Raw genomic sequence first — 17,206 nt, 5'->3', positions numbered from 1 at the left:
AGTGAAACTTTTCACCCGTGGTCATTTATCAATTTGGAATTAAAATGTTCCATGATTGTGTGTTGAACTGTCAATGATTATCGGGATGTAGACTAGCTTACTTCAGTGATGGAGGGTATATTGGTACGTATACATGAAGCAACGCGAATACGTTTGCCCTGAAAGTTAGTTCATGTTCTGAACGAGAGTATATGTACTATCGCGATCACTGAACTTTCATACGAATTGTCTTGCAATACAATCGTTTAAGGTTCCTGAGCTACATTTGATCTAGTAGACGAACGCATAGTCTCTGAAAATATATGATATTGATAGACACAAATGAATCCATTAAAATTGAAAAGAAGCCCCAGTGAGATGGGAGATGCATAAGCAAATCTAGACTTGCTTCATTTAGAGATTTTGCATGACAGTTAGAGACGGGAGGAAGGGAAAGATTATGGTTCAGAGACTGTGAGACAGACTAATGATCTACATCTAGAACTCTGGACAGGGAGAGAAAATAGATGTTGCGTTGCATTTGCAATTAACACTAAAGTGAATGGAGAATTAATTTGCCGCTGGAAATGTTTCATTTCAATTCAAATAACCCATTAAATGTAACTGTGCACTGATATTCAACATGTATTTGCATAGGTATTGACTCAAAGTTGCTTTGCTTCAGTATGGTATTAAGATTAATCGAAATAACCACGGAACAATGTTTTGTATTTCTGAACTAGGATACAACATATTAACATACCCTAGCATACATGGATAGTAAGGATAAGCTACTGTTCTACTCTACACGCCTAATAATATAACATCTCACAAAGAAGATACTACATACTTCACGGACCATGTAACACTGGTGCTGTGTGGAAAATTATGAAATGTTGGAGTTGGTTTCAGTACCGAAACTTAACATACAGATCCGTCGTGTGTAACATGAACTACCTTGAGAGCCATGAGACTGACGACGAATGTGTGAGTTGCCTTCTTGGCAACGGCCTCGGGAGTGTCCTTCATCTTGGCATCCTGCTGCGCCTGCAGGGACCGTCTGCAACAACACGGTCACCATGTGTGAGAGAGGGACAGTTTAAAGATTTGAACAGTTTTCTGTCACAGAACGGGGTGTCACGTTCTGAGGGTATGATGTGACAAACCAAAGATTACAATGTGTATAAAGTGAGATTGTTTTTTATCAGCGGATACAAGACTCTGCAATATGTTAGCGTTTGTCTTTGACCATGTTTTTGTTTGTTTGTTTGTTTGTTTAACGTCGCACTCAGCAGCATTCCAGCTATATGAGGAAGGTCTGGAAATAATCGAGTCTGGACCAGACAATCCAGTGATTGATGTCATGAGGATCGATCCACGCAATTGGGATACGATGACATGCATCAACCAAGTCAGCCAGCCTGACCACCCGATCCCGTTAGTCTCGTAAAAGCATAGTCGCATTTTGCGGCAAGAACCAGGATCTTCACGGGTCTTGACCCTGGTGCCCCACCTCCCTTCACATAATTATATGATCCAGTACAACCTTGTGTGATATATCATGGCACTGACCCACCCCGGATAGTCAATACCTTGTGACAAGAGAGAAATACCTAAAAAATACAGTACACTAGATTACACAAGAGCGACTAGCTCACCCATAGAGGTGCTTGTTTTCATCACCCTAAACAACTAGTTCCAGTATCAATACAGAGCAGTATACTGTTTCACGGCATTTAACAATATTCCAGCCATATCACACCACGGAAACACGAGAAATGGGCTTCACACATGTTGGGAGTCGAACCCGCGTTTGGCCTGGCAAACAAACGCTTTAAACACTAGACTACCCCATCACTGCTCTGACGGTTTGGTATTTTGGGGAATACTATACAGTAAATTACGGTTATAACGAACTCAATGGGACAACTAATTTTAGTTCGTTATAACCGTAGTTCGTTATAAGTACATATACAGCAAGACTACAGCAAGTAGTCGGGACCAAAAAGTAAGTTCGCTATATCCGTCAGTTCGTTATAAGCGTGTTCGTTATAACCGTAGTTTAGTGTATATATTTCAACTTGTACTGAGAGTGTCTGATGTTATGTCCAGCCCTTACTTCTCCTTGATGGAGTTGGTGGACAACGCCATTCTGTCTCTGACCGCCATGAAGAATACCTCCTCCCTCGTCGACAGGAAGTACTTCAACATTGATTCCTGGAAATAATACATTTACAACGTCAGTGCACAGATATTCTAAAAACTGATTGTCCAACCTTTTCGATTATCCAGTTTATATATCCTTATGCTCACAATGCAATGAATATCTGATACACTGGATTAACGAGGTTCAAGCCAACAATGTGGGTTGGTGAATTTTAAATTATGTCATCATCAGCAACATTCCAGTTATCACCAACTTCCTCCAAATGATGAAAATGGTAAAACTGTGGATGACTGAGTGAGAAGCCCGGGCACAATGGGGCACAATGGGGCACAATGGGGCACAATCGCATACAGAAAACCACGCCACATTTTGTAACTACCATTTTAGCGAGCTCCTAAAAAACATGGAGTTCTAAGTCTGCTCGAGAGTCTCAGTGGGTCTAGCAATGATGGAGACGACAGTCACGTTCGTGATGTCCAATGCAAAACGAGTTTCTGAAACTTCCATCTATTTTGATGATGTCATAGTGGTATTTTATCTACATAATTAACTGTTTATATTCCCAAGTATCATCTATATATATCAGTATATATCTGTTAATGTTCTCGACAAAGCAGCTGCAGTATAGTGAGTTAATGTGGTTTAACGCCGCAGATTAGTGTGTCATATCACGGGGTCTATATGTAGGAGGAAAGCACATCAGTGACAAACATGATGTCCGATGCAATTCCCTATTTTCACTTGTACCGTATGTTCCCGTGTTTGTTTCAGGTGAACAATTGATTTGCCTTGGCATGTGTTTGTGACGTGTGCCACCGGTGGGGAAGGATACGCTCACCTTTTCTAGAACACCTAGTATCTTCACTATTTAATATTGATTCATAAACACATGCTCATGATATAGTCGGAATCGTACTATCGACTCTGTTTTATGCAGAGATTTCTATTGGATATGGAAAGGGATGTTGCTTTATTTAAACGAGCACCACTTTGGTGAAACCCACAAACAGGGATATAGTGCTGACAAACCAAGAATCATAATTATCAATTTGATCATCGGATTCAAGCTGACTCATATTAAGTAATCATATTAAATAATCACGTAAAAACAGTTTATATAAATATTTTTGACAGAAGCAACATACACATATATCACCAAACGAAACGTTAATGGGCTATCTGTATTATTAATTAGTAAGGTGAGTGATAGGAATGTTTTGCGGTGACTCACCTGAACTTGTTGGTTGGCGTTGAACAGCATGATGCAGAGGAAGCCAAGGACTTCCTTGGCGATCTCATCATTTCTGGACGCCAGGTGGGGAAGCGACTTCTTCATGGCGCCGTTACACTCGTAGAAGTTCTGTACACAGGCTATGAGCTTCAGGGATCTGGGGACACAGATTATGTCATGGTAATTGTGGGGTGAAGTGTAAGGAGGATTGACGTGGCGTCCAAGATTATTCCACTTAGATAACTACGTGCATGTAGGTGTTTGTGTGTGTGTGCGTGCGTGCGTGTGTGTGTGTGTGTGTGGTTGTGTGTGTGTGTGCGCGTGCGTGCGTGGTTGTGTGTGTGTGTGCGTGCGTGCGTGCGTGCGTGTGCGTGTGTGTGTGTCTCTCTGTCTGATTGTCCGGACTAATGACGGTTTAATAGTTAGCCTATGAGAACAATATTGGAATATTGGAAACGCATATGTCAATGCAGTTAATGCTTGTTCAAAAGCACCGTGAACCTCTTTATGATATATATATATATACACAAAACAAGTTAAAGAACATTCGACATTTTCATATGACTAAAGTCAATCTGTCATGTCATGAAAGATTCATTGTAGACATATGAAAAAAACTTCTTTAACTTCTTTTGAGCAACATATATGTACAAATTAACCTATATTTTTATTGTTATACATCATAAGGATATTTTGATTTTTGCATTTATCTTTTGTATCGGGTAAACTCGGGTAAGTCATAGAGGTTACTGTTACATGTTGCTTCTGACCTGAGGATCTTGGTCTCTGTTGTTCGTGTTTCCCAGTCCTCTGGTAGCTTCCTCTCCTCGTTGTGAACCAGGGCCCTGAGCACCTGGAGACACTTGATGTTCAGGTCGTCCATCTCCTGTCGGGCAGCCTCCGTCAGCCTCTTGTAGTCAAGCGAGATTCTGTAGGTGGACAGATGAATGATCAAGTGAGTGGTGTGTAACGCCCCAGTCAGAGGTACGCCGGTCGTATCCTTGCGGTCTGGGAATAATCGTGTCCGAGACAGACAAAAACCTGTGACTGATAGCATGAGCAACAAACAACGCCGTCAGGGTACCATGACACTAATGGGCCACGTCAAACATCATAACCATCAGATCTTCATTTTAGTCGGCTCTCATGACACGCATAGGACGCTCGTATGGCGAGCCGTTTTCACATTTATTACGGAATTACAGATATCTTCAATTGTTTTAAAGATATCGGTATTTTATTTAAAGATATCACTAAAGTTTATAAGATATAAAAAAATAATTAAAGATATCTTAAATTCATTTCTGATATCCGTAATACAATTACTGATATCTTAAAATGTTACGGTGATATCAACAAATTAGTTTGTGATATCTCTAAATGTAGTTAAGATTTCATTAAACAATTACCAGTACATAAATATATTAGAAATAAATTCAAGATATCTTAAATTCAATTCAAGATATCTTGAAATAAGTTATACATATCCACAAATGAATTACAGATATCTTTAATTCAATTAGAGATATCTTTAATTCAATTCAAGATATCTTTAATTCAATTCAAGATATCATTATTTCTGACCGTTACTGATATCAAAAATCCAATTAAAGATATCATTAATAATTTTGATGATATCTTTATATCAATTATTGATATCAGTTATCTAATTTAAGTAACATTATTAATGTAACATCTTTAATAATGGCAACACTTGTTATTTATTTATATCTGTATTTAGTTTCAAGATATCAGGAATTGAATTATTGATATCATAACAAAACATGACATTTGATATCTATAAATTATATTTTGATATCAATAATCGAATTTAAGATATCAGCAATTCTTTTCAAGATATCAGTAATACGCTTCACCATATCCTTAATTCATTTCGTGATATCTTAAATTTTATTGCAGATATCTACAATTATCTGCATTTAAGATATCTTCAATTCAATTCAAGATATCTTCGATTCAATTCAAGATATCTTTAAAACAATTGAAGATATCTGTAATTCCGTAATATAAGGGAAAACGGCTTGCCATACGCTCGGACCCATTTATCCGAAACAAAACCAAACAAAAAATCTTCGTGTTAGTTGGCTTTCACGACAGGCAAGGGACACTCGGACCTGTTTTATCCGAAACAAAACAAAAAAATAGTCTTCGTGTTAGTCGGCTTTCACGACAGGCAAGGGTCGCCCGGACCTTTTTTATCCGAAACCAAACCAAATAAAAACTGTCTGACATATACAATTCCATAAATGCAGTTACATTACACTTTCTTGGTTTTGACATATGAACATATCTGGTAACTCCGACAATCCTTTAATGGTTTTCTGAATGATGTTTTGCAATATCAGTGGAACTTACGACAGCTCCTCAATGAGTTTCCCTGACGGGAAGAACTTCTTCTCCGGCTTCTTCTCGTGAGAAGCAATAAAACAGCGGACCAGGCTCTGGAACTCCTCTCCCAGGGGCAGCTCCTCATCTCCTCCGAGGATCGTGTATTCTAGACAGGGACATGCGAGACACTTTACTTCCGGATAATAGTGTGCTGACGAAGTGCGGGCTGATACGTGTTTAAACTGATTGTTTCCCTAACTACCATAAATAGTTAACTCTATTTTCGTTTCAGCTGGTGATTATTTTTAACAATATTCTAGTCATATTACGTCTGCTACTTCAAGAATGGACATTGTTTCAAAGTAGGAATCGAACCCGGATTTTCAGCGTGACGAGCCAACGCTGTAACCCCTAGGTTGTCCCATGGTTCCTCTTAGAGCTTTAGGAGTTACAAAGACTTTTAAGACAATTACCAATTTGATAACCAATAATATATGATTACGTCTATTCATGTTTGATGCTTGATGTTTTCAGATGAACACTTACAAAATTTGGAATTCGAACCCTCCACCAGCGTCGCCTGATACTACAAAGGGGCATAACTCTGCCTAACGAGTCCCCCATGTACCTGTCTCTTGTATATGTCGAAATAGACATTGATTAACAATTCACCAAAGAAAACATGTTCCTGCTTTCCAACTGACCTCTCTTTGACTTGAACTTGAGCTGAGCCTGGACAGTGTTGTGTCCGGCGAACACAACAGCACACCCTTTGGCAAATGTCCGGAACTTGGCGTTCAGTTCCACCTCCGACGAATAGTACTCGATATTACCCTGAGACGGAAATGATGTGATTAAGGCCAATTCTGCGAGGTCAATTACAAGGAATGTAATATCTGCACCAGCTGACCGCCACACAAACAGGACAAATACCAATTATTCGAGTGACAACGCATCACCTAGGTGCGTTCAGAGATCCGAAATATACCACCTTTAGTGTTTCCGTGCTGTGGCTCGGGTCTATAATAGACTTAACATTAGGATCGTTTTATTAGAAATGGACTTTTGACATATTACAAGGCTATGTGCAACTGAATCAGTGACACGCCCGGAGGCTGGTACACATCACAGGTAACATTCGTTGGGTTGGCATCGCAGTGGTTCGTGCGGGTTTATATTTGGTTATTAATTTTTAATAATTTGAATATTTATCTTGATTTCACATATTACTCATACGCTTACCCTCCGGATGGCGCTGGACGTGTCCTCCACCGTGATGCCAGACGCAAACCTCTCCAGGATCACCTCGAGATTCTGCAGGGAAAAGGACAACAATGTTTACAGTAAGGTGGAAGCGTGAGTGAGTGAGTGTGGTTTTACGCCGCTTTTAGCAATATTCAAGAAATATCACGGCAGGGGACACCAGAAATGGGCTTCACACATTGTATCCATGAGGGGAATCGAAACCGGTCTTTAGGCATGGCAAGCGAACGCTTTAACCATAAGGGTACCTACCGCCCCGACGCATCACGGCAATCTCGAATTCAACTACGGAAGAGTGTTGGACAATTGGAGTCACCGAGTTGGGCATGTTGGACACGGGGACTCACCGAGTTGGGCATGTTGGACACAGGGAGTCACCGAGTTGGGCATGTTGGACACGGGGGCTCACCGAGTTGGGCATGTTAGATACAGGGACTCACCGTGTTGGGCATGTTGGACACGGGGACTCACTGAGTTGGGCATGTTGGACACGGGGACTCACCGAGTTGGGCATGTCTGACACAGGGATTCACCGAGTTAGGCATGTTGGACACGGGGACTCACCGAGTTGGGCATGTCTGACACAGGGATTCACCGAGTTAGGCATGTTGGACACTGGGACTCACCGAGTTGGGCATGTTGGACACGGGAACGAGGACGGTCAGACAGTTGACCATGTTCTTCATGTGGCCGGGCTTGTACAAGAGAGGGCCGACGATCTCGCTGAACATCTGCAGCATAAAGAAATATTGAACATCTTAAGTAATTTACATTTACCATCTAAGATATATACACCTATATGTACATTGGCATTCATCAAGCTTTGCTTCAAAACGGTAACATGTTTACACGCACGCACGCACGCACGCACGCACGCACGCACGCACGTACGCACACACACACACACACACGCCCGGACTGCTATCGTCATGTGACCAGATCAAACTACCAATACACAACGCTAGGCACAACCTAAACAGAGGAATGCCACCGTTACACAACACACAAAAAACATCTATACCAAGCCCCTGGAAAAAGATAATGTTGTGTGACATGACGTTGTACAGGAAAGAGACGTGACAAGAGAGTCACAAAGTAAACTGCAATGTCCTCACCACTCCGGCCTTGGCGAGATGGTCAGTTTCGTCTATTTCATTCCCGGCTGGGTTGATCTGGTCAGGGAAGTAGAAGTCACGGTAGAACGTCTCCAGGAACGGACACACTCCTTCAAGGATATACAGCACCGTGCCGTAGGCCGAGGACTCGAAGAACTGGGTCTGTGCCGTGCCACTGTCAGGGAAGGAGGCATGGGGTAGAGGGTGACACTTTGACTCAATATAAATTAACACCACATTTTTTTACTTATCTGGGGCGGTCGGGTAGCCTAGTGGTTAAAGCGTTCGCTCGTCACGCCAAAGACCCGGGTTCGATTCCCGACATGGGTACAATGTGTGAAGCCCATTTCTGGTGTCCCCCGCCGTGATATTGCTGGAATATTGCTAAAAGCGGCGTAAAACCATACTCACTCATTGTTTGACTTATCTAGTACAAGCACAAGCGGGTTAACAGATAAGTGATAATTGCGAAATCAAAAATGAATGGATATTTATAGTTCTGCTCAGTCAGGCTATTCACTTGACACGAATTATATCACACATCAGTATGGTGATAGATTTAGGGTCATTCTTAGCATCGAGAATACATTAAGTATTACAACGGCATGGACCGAACCCTCATTAATCAGTGATGACACCAGGTGTTCGCGAAGGGGTAAGCATGTCCTTCTCTAAAGTAACTGCAAACAATCAGATCTAAGCTGCAACTGAGTTTTTTTCCAGATGAACACCGCACCCACCTTTTCTCAGGTGCAGTCTTGAGATAGATGGCAATCTTGTCCGGATCCTCCTTGATGCTGTCAGTCAGTCTGTTAATCTCGATGGACAGGGAAGACAGGTAGTCCCACAGCTCACTGAAGGGACAGAAGCAGGTTTCCACATTTTGCACAGACAACACATATCTACCACTAAGGCCATGATGTCAACACCGGTGCTTTATTAACGTCGTAATGAATATGATTCACATCATTATGTATTTTAATGAGTATATTGAAAGAAAGAAGACATGCGATAATGAAATATATAATCATAGTAATGCGGACACGTTAACCTATTTTTCTACGCCAAGCTGTGAAAATATCTGATAAAGTACTGAAGATACTCCCTACGAAATCAAGTCAAGATAAATGGTAAATATTTCTTCAACAATCTCAGAAAGCGTAAGAAAGCAAACTGCTGTTCTATTCAGCTCAAACCTGAAAATACTAGGACTGGTAACTCAACAAAACGTCATACCTAGCAACTAGATAATTCCTTCTCGAGACTAGTAATGTCAGTTCAATTATTATTTTGACTATAGCCTGCCATGCAACATTGTTACATACTAGAAGTTAATTTCAGCACTGTCTACCCTAGCCAAGACATGGTGTGTCTAGATGAAGTCACACAGCGAGTCCAAGTCCTACTCTACAGTTAGTGAGTAAATGGGGTTTACGCTGAGTCAGCAAAATCACAGCTACGTGATGGTGACCTAAACTACAATCAGGTCTGAAATGACCAACATGTCGGTAACGTCATCTAGCTACCTAAGCGACTGCCACGACGGCGTGGTGAACAGCAACATCATCTACTCGATGGCGGCCTACAGTGTGCAATCAGATCTGGAGCGGACAAACCAGTACATAGCAACGTCAGCATCGATCCTCAGCAAAACAACCCTCACCGTTGATAAATAACCTTCACGGTGATTATCAACAATAATGTAAATCAACCGTGTCTTGGGTTCTTTTTGGGAAATATCTACTGGGGTCATCGGTGATGTTTCGAATGAGTATGTTATCGGGTACTTAATGCTGTCTGGTGATCAACCAATTCTGAAAAAGAGTTCGTAATGGCGTTACATACCAAATCTAAATAGAATTCAGAATATTACCAACTATATGGAACCATAATCTGTTCGTTGTATACAACGATCGTTAAAATGAATATTATCAGTGACTGCCACTGGAATTGGGTTCACTGTCATCGACCATTCCTATATACGACTAACCTATAATGCCGTTTGACCGTAGTTCGTTGTCCCGTAACAACTTCTTTTATTCGGCATAACCGATCTGCGGTATATCAGATTTCATTACATCTAGAGTTGACTTGAACCTTCATAAATTACCCTCTCTATTACCGATTATTCGCTATATCAGATTGAATTATATGGTTCACAGGAATAGAAAGGTTATTCTTCCAAAGTGTTTAATCATGTCCCGAACAGTTCCTTATGAATAAAATTCGTTTTTGAAATCCTCAAATATCTTTGATCACAACTGAGATGAAAAGGAAATAATTTCGTTACAACCAACTATTGGTTATATCTGAAGTTGATATGTTCAAAGTACGTAAGTTCACATTAACATAGTCATGCGCCATGACTGTAGCATTTATATGTTTCAGGTATTTTATTTACTAAACGTCTAGGCAAGTCTAGATCAAAGTAAACCAAAAAATATATAAATATTTTCAAGAAATGTTTTCAATGACTAAGTGTTAGTCTAACATTAACATAATGGCCTCTCTGGGCCGTATTGCTTCAAGATGACCATAACTACCAATACAAAGGCTAGGCACAACCTACAGGTCTAGGACGTGTCCGCTGTGGGTTGTGCAGGTGTGACGGTGTACCGCCGCTACATAACACTGGAAACAACTATACCAGGCCTGGCTGCTGACTACCATGCCAGGATTCGCTGTGCCAGGATTTGGTGTAATGCCGGGGAACAACGGGATGGGGAGCGTACACACATTCTCAATGAAGCAGTCTTACAACCGCTGGGCGTCACCTACTCTGGTATGCACAACAATGAGTCTGCAGTGATGGTTTGATGCATGCACATTGATTGCACTCGGGTAACATTGCATGATAGTTGCATGCGTTGTCTGCACACATGCACAAAAAACACTCAGATTTACCATCGGAAAAAGTCGTGTGCAGGTCGTGCTTTCTGTAAACTGTTAGAAAATGTTAGTAAATAAACGTGGGTTCAATTGTGACATCTTGGTTCATGGCATTTCCGGGAATATGACGTTCTTATTCCCCTTCATCCATGACCTTGAGTTAAGGAATGTAGGTCGTGCTACTGGTTTCTTCAGCAGTTAAACTGCCATCGAACCGGAGCTGGTATCAATACACGTGACGTATCCCTTAGGAGCCAATAAAATATATATGCACTTTTGAGAGAGGACAATGAAGATAATGTTAAAATATGAAACACTTTAGTTTCTTAGACATAAACGAGATTCAAATTTGAGTCCAAATTTATCATAAATATTGATAACAGCTCTCTGATGACACGTGGTGGGTGTTACCTGTGGAAGGTAAGGGGGTGGTAATGGTGTTAGGGGAGAAAAACACGGGTGAACACGGGGGAGGTGGACAGACCAATGCAGAATGAAACTATGTCATGTGTGTCATCTTGATGGCCGTGCAGCGAGCACGCGTGGTCATTGTAGAAAAGTATCAAGACACATGTTTTCGTGATTCCCGAAAACCAAACATTACTACCGGAATAGAACATGCTTATGAGAGTCGTGAACACCTGGTGTTATGTGAGTTCTCTGCCGTGAGAGTGTTTCATGTAATACGCCGCACACCGATGTGTCAACGATCCAGTTTACATACATCTTTAGGAATGATTTTTGAATTGCAAAACAAATGCTCAGTTATAAAATAATGAATGTGTATTACTAATTTTTCAAAGGATTGTTTTAAAACAAACATGATACTGAATAGTCGACCTTTACGAAAGTTCCATTACATACTGTATGGTCATTCTGCATAGTTCTGACAAAAGGTTAATTACAAGGTCAGTGGCAAGGTCATTGGCAAGGTCAGATACAAAGTCAGTGGCAAGGTCAGTGGTTCAAGTACCATGGGGACATCTCACAAACGCCGTGTAAGTTCGGGATAACTGTCAAACACATAGAACTCGGAAGCATTTCCAGGGCGACGACTGTGTTATATCAGAGTGTTATAAGACTTGAGTAGTAAGGTGAATACAAGTCCTACCATACCATTAAAGACAAACAACCTAGAAATGCTTCTGCAACACAACACTGAAATATGGTAGGCACACATCACAGGTGGTAGGGGTCATAGGGTTACTCCAACAGGTCAAGGTCACAGGGGTCGCCATCTTACCACGGGTTGTCAAGAATAAGAGAGGGGTTGCCCTCCTGAGGTCGGCTCTTGAATGAGGGCCTGGATCGGGTTGGGGTCCTTGAGATTAAAGTGAAGGATGGTTTGACGTGGATAGGGAACTAACCACATAATGACCAAAGAAAAGAAATTTCCAAACGAATGTTCACAAAAACTTTGTTGTTTTGTAGATTTACTGTTTGTTAGTTTAACATTAACATTATTCTAGCTCTTCACGAAGGCCTGAATATAAACGCCAGGCCAGTGAGTGATAGCATGAGCAACGATCCGCCGTCAGGGTACGATGACACATACTCACAAAGGTCACGCATTGTGACCTCCAGATCCTCATTCCTCGGTTCTTACGACAAACATGAGATATTGGTGAATATCATTCTTCCTTGAAACCCATGGGGTAACAATCATGTTGTTATTTTTAATCGAGTTCTTTAATGAAAAAAAACATTGCAAAGATAAGTAGGTAGAAGCTGGGCGAGTAAGAAGCAAGTTATTGAAAACGTGGCGTTTCGGCGCAACTTCTTGCACCTTCATCAGTGAATGAAGGGACAGAAAGTAGCCATATACCGTCGTAATACAGAACCAATAAACCTATTCATAAAAGTTAATGTCTTCATATTCCTCCAACTTGTAAATGCCTATGAAAGACTTCAGGTTGTTTTTGTCAGTTCGTAGGTAAACTTTATATTTAATGAACACATTTTTTACAAGATCACAGTTACATACATATATGTACAGGTACATGAGACGGTACATCACAGGCATTGAGCGCCAACATTACGGAGTAACATTAATAAGAGCAAAGACATGCATCTATTGCTTGAACATACTTTAAAACGGTGTAAAAGTGGAAAGTTAAAAAATCCCTTTGTACTAAATGCAAAGATGTAACATTAATTCCTATTGATGAAGTGTATCACGATTAGGATTTCATATCGCCATGCAGAAGTGTTAATGGAATTAGGCATGAGTGTGTCTATAGGCCTGCAATATTGGCAAGTAGAAGCGATGTTATAGCATAGAAGGTAGAATAGAAGATGTCGGTGACTACAGAGGAGACGGAGGAAGTAGGTGTCATCAATGTACCTGTCGTGCGGGATCTCGCTGTTGGCCATGTCCACCGAGGAGCCGTTGCTCTTCATGTAGACGTGGTGGAGGCAACGCAGGAACGGCTTCTTCTGGACGTTGTCGACGTTGGGGTTGTTGAGCACCCACAGGAGATCTTCCATGGGGAGGATGGTCTGGCACAGGGACTCAATGAACATGTTCTCCCCCTGAGAAGGAACACGTCATTTCTGTTAGCAGTGCCACGAGGTCAATATGTCTCAAATGAATTTTGGAAATGTGAGTTCAGTTCATGCCAGGACACATATATTAAACAGGTACCGTATTCGACGTAATAAGCGCCCCGCTCTAATTAGCGCCCACGGCGACATTTGCTAAGATATTGGCTAGTGAACAATCCCAATTAGCACCCCTTCCGATTGATCAATGTACACAAGACTTATTTATTCGCGTTTAATACGCACTTGTGTGTTATACGCACCCTTAATTATGGGCATTTAATTTTGGAAAAATATATCTGTCGTACATAAACATTTCAGGCCATGAAATGTATCTTTCAACTCTGTTTTTTAAAATAATATTCTAGAGCCCCCTATTTCTAATTTTGAGAGCGCCCTGGGCGCTTATTACGTCGAATACGGTATGTCAGCCATTCAAGGTCACCGGTTCTGCACGGCTAAACTGTATGCCGGTTAATAAACTGCTGGGCGAAAGAAAGTATACACTTGAAAATTTGATCAGACAAAACAATTACAAAAGTTAGGAGAACGTAACGTGGCTCTAAACAGTCGCAGAAACACTGCAAACCCAATGTCCAAAACACATGTGTAACCTGGGGCAAATAGTTCGATTCACGTTTTTAGAGGTAGCCTAGTGGTTAAAGCGTTTGCCCGTCACACCGAAGGCCCGGGTTCGATTCCCCACATTGGTACAATGTGTGAAGCCCACTTCTGGTATCCACCGCCGTGATGTTGCTGGAATATTGCTAAAAGCGGCGTGAACTCCAACTCACTCACGTTTTTAGAACCATATGGCATACTGTTCCATGTAGTGAGAATGAGTGTCATACAGGAACTGATCCAGGCGGTACCATTCCTGGTCATAAACGAATTTCAGGAATCACGAATCATGGGTAGATAGCTATGTTCATTTAATAATATCCAGACGTTGATCGTAAACATGTAGAGTCACAGTGCTCTATTCTATTAGTGCCCTGTGTCACAACATGAAGTACAACACGTCGTGGCCAAGATCTCACCTCAGCGCATGCTGCCAGAAGATCCAGGAGACTAAGGTAGTACCTCAGCGTGGATATACGGTCTTGATCTGTCAGGATCTTCTCCCTGTAAGACATGAATATATAATAATAATAATAATAATAATAATTACCAGCCTGACTGTGCCAGTGTTATAATGTTAATCTCTCTCTCTCTCTCTCTCTCTCTCTCTCTCTCTCTCTCTCTCTCTCTCTCTCTCTCTCTCTCTCTCAAACAAGTTCAATGTGTTTGTTAAAACGGTGAGGCAGGCTAGCCATGTGGTTTAAGCACTTGCTATGTTAAGAGGTAGCATAACACACGGACTCATTCAATGTGCATCATGTGTGGCCTTCGCCATGTAGAGAGTGGGCCGTTACTTCTGTGTGCACCCCAATAAAGCACAACTTCACCTTTCGTCACGAGACTGATCAAGCACGTAGGCCAGCTTCTTATAGTTCTGCATGATGTACTTCATGACGTAGGCCTGGTTCCGCTTCAGAGTCAGTCCGGTGCCCACGACCTTGACAATCATCTGCAGAAGGTCCAGGAACTCGGGAGCCTTCTCTCTAAGTTCTGCCGCTCTGTTGACCACCTTCTGGATCTGGCGGGGGCTGATCTTCAAACACGTGTTCTGGTTGCCGTAAAACACCTGAAGCAGACATAAGTAAAACGCATCTGAAGACATTGGAACACTCGATAAAAGTATCAGAAGATCATTATTAAGCTTCACTGTTGGTCCAGGTATGATGTCAACAACGGTGGAAGCTCAAGACAGATTTTTTTCCGGCCTATGAGCTATACACAAATATATTCACTTGTCTGACTGTGTCAAAGCAGATCTACCTACCGCTCTGACTGTGTCTTCCACCTCTCTTCCTGTAACAAGTCAGATGTACCACCTATCCGACTTTATCAAGACAGATCTATCCACCTCTCTGACTGTATCTACCACATTTCTGACTGTGTCAAGGCAGATGTACCACCTCTCTGACTCTGACTGTATCTAGGCTGATCTACCCACCTCTCTAAGGGCTACAGCTAGGTCAGACTCCACGACTCGGACCTCGAGGAGGACGTCCAGTCTCTCGAAGATGTGATGCTGCACTCTGTCGTTCTCCTTGGCCAGCAGCTTGAGGAGGTAGAGTGTCTTCCTGAAGATGTCCCGCATGCCCTTGTATTGTTCCTGGAAGATGCAGTGACTGGTTAGGATGTAGTTTCAATTTGTACCTCATACACTAAGGCCTTCTACATAATGTGAGAGAGTAAATTGTGTGCAGTATTCCAGCTGCATATTCCGATGTCTGGGACAGGCAAGCCGATGATTAAAAAAATATATACTTACCAGCAGTTTGACGTCGATATCCTGGACCAAGATGTCAAACAAGATGTTCAGTATTCCTGGAACAGTGAAGAGTGAGTGAGTGGGCTGGGTTTAACGCCGCATTGAACAGTATTCCAGTTATTTCACAGCCTTCCAGCTTAATCTTGGAGGACAGATCGACGGTTTAAATGTTTACCACTTTGGTGAAACCCACGAACATGCGTGTGGTGCTGACAAACGTAGAAACAAAATCAGGGCGAACCGGGAATTGAACCAAAGATCACAGGTTTCCGACATGCCAAAGGGAGGCAATTCTGCATGGCGAATTGCGGCGTCTAAGGCGGCTGTGCCCATGGAACAGAAAGTCCACTTAAAGAGTTGAGGGTTCCAACTGATACAACTATCAAATGTGAATGCACGGTTGGGATTTGCTGTTATTATAAGGATGATGGGGTGATTACACCAACCGTTACTGATGAGGATGTTCTGGTTCATTGGATGAGGTTCATCCGGCGTCATAGGCAGATGGCAAAACCTGCAGAACACAAAAGAGTCAATTTCTTTGGAAATGGTTGGTCACAGACTTTTGGTTTCTAAAATAAAAAATCTAGTTTTCCAAATGCTCAAATACAACTTTGCAAATTTAATAGGGTTATGTAAGGTCCTTTAGATAACGGTCGAGATGGACACTGTTTCAATTTTCTAGTCGTGAGTGAGTGAGTTGGGTTTAACGCCGCTTTTAACAGTATTCCAGTTATATCACGGCGTGTCAACTTAATGTGGGAGGAAAGCCCGAAGTGATGCAGGTCTCAGAACTTTACCACTTCGGTGATACCCACGAGCCCGGGTATGGTGCTGACAAACCTAGAAACATAATCGGGGCGAACCAGGATTCGAACCCACAATCATAGGTTTCTTGCGTGCCCAAGGGACGCGACTCTGCACAGCGAATCGCGGCGCCTTAGACGACTTGGCCACCTGTGCCCCCTCAATTTTCTAGTCACTGAGTTTATCTCGACATGATAATATTTTCTGTTGATATCAATCGCTTAGGACAAAACCTTTCTATCCAAACTGGTTCCTATTTTCCGATTCAATACTTGATTATGTTCTCACTCTGCTAGATCGTCCAAGATATCGCTCATGAGTTTGACCTGCTGGGCGTCCAATTTTGCACGTGCAAGTCGCCGAAGGATTGGCATATTCTTGAGGACCTCTCGGTGGACCCGTGCCGAGTCCTGGGTCAGAAGCACCTGCAATATACACACACGTGCAAATCACGAGGGATACTGTCAGTGTCGAGCGGAATATAA

General features: G+C 42.0%; 1 protein-coding gene across 6 annotated transcripts in view; it reads right to left on the bottom strand.

Annotated features, from left to right (window-relative positions):
* Positions 1 to 17,206, bottom strand: part of LOC124145828 (inositol 1,4,5-trisphosphate receptor type 3-like) — a 180,350-nt gene that overhangs the window by 30,289 nt on the left and 132,855 nt on the right. For all 6 annotated transcript variants that reach the window (XM_046515808.2, XM_046515885.2, XM_046515963.2 and 3 more), the window contains 17 exons: positions 17,010 to 17,146; positions 16,361 to 16,428; positions 15,915 to 15,970; positions 15,594 to 15,755; positions 14,983 to 15,221; positions 14,575 to 14,659; positions 13,338 to 13,525; positions 8,845 to 8,958; positions 8,105 to 8,279; positions 7,616 to 7,720; positions 6,969 to 7,040; positions 6,431 to 6,560; positions 5,754 to 5,892; positions 4,148 to 4,306; positions 3,378 to 3,534; positions 2,099 to 2,196; positions 937 to 1,039 (listed from right to left, as the gene is read on the bottom strand). In XM_046515808.2, the coding sequence (XP_046371764.1) occupies positions 937 to 1,039; positions 2,099 to 2,196; positions 3,378 to 3,534; positions 4,148 to 4,306; positions 5,754 to 5,892; positions 6,431 to 6,560; positions 6,969 to 7,040; positions 7,616 to 7,720; positions 8,105 to 8,279; positions 8,845 to 8,958; positions 13,338 to 13,525; positions 14,575 to 14,659; positions 14,983 to 15,221; positions 15,594 to 15,755; positions 15,915 to 15,970; positions 16,361 to 16,428; positions 17,010 to 17,146 (2,187 nt within the window). The remainder of the gene's footprint in view (positions 1 to 936; positions 1,040 to 2,098; positions 2,197 to 3,377; positions 3,535 to 4,147; positions 4,307 to 5,753; positions 5,893 to 6,430; positions 6,561 to 6,968; positions 7,041 to 7,615; positions 7,721 to 8,104; positions 8,280 to 8,844; positions 8,959 to 13,337; positions 13,526 to 14,574; positions 14,660 to 14,982; positions 15,222 to 15,593; positions 15,756 to 15,914; positions 15,971 to 16,360; positions 16,429 to 17,009; positions 17,147 to 17,206) is intronic.

This window comes from Haliotis rufescens, unplaced genomic scaffold (assembly GCF_023055435.1).
Source record: "Haliotis rufescens isolate VD_foot unplaced genomic scaffold, xgHalRufe1.0.p SCAF_17, whole genome shotgun sequence".
Taxonomy (NCBI): Eukaryota; Metazoa; Mollusca; class Gastropoda; order Lepetellida; family Haliotidae; genus Haliotis; species Haliotis rufescens.
The sequence above is the reverse complement of the archived record's forward strand: the minus strand, read 5'-3'. Positions and strand labels throughout refer to the sequence as shown.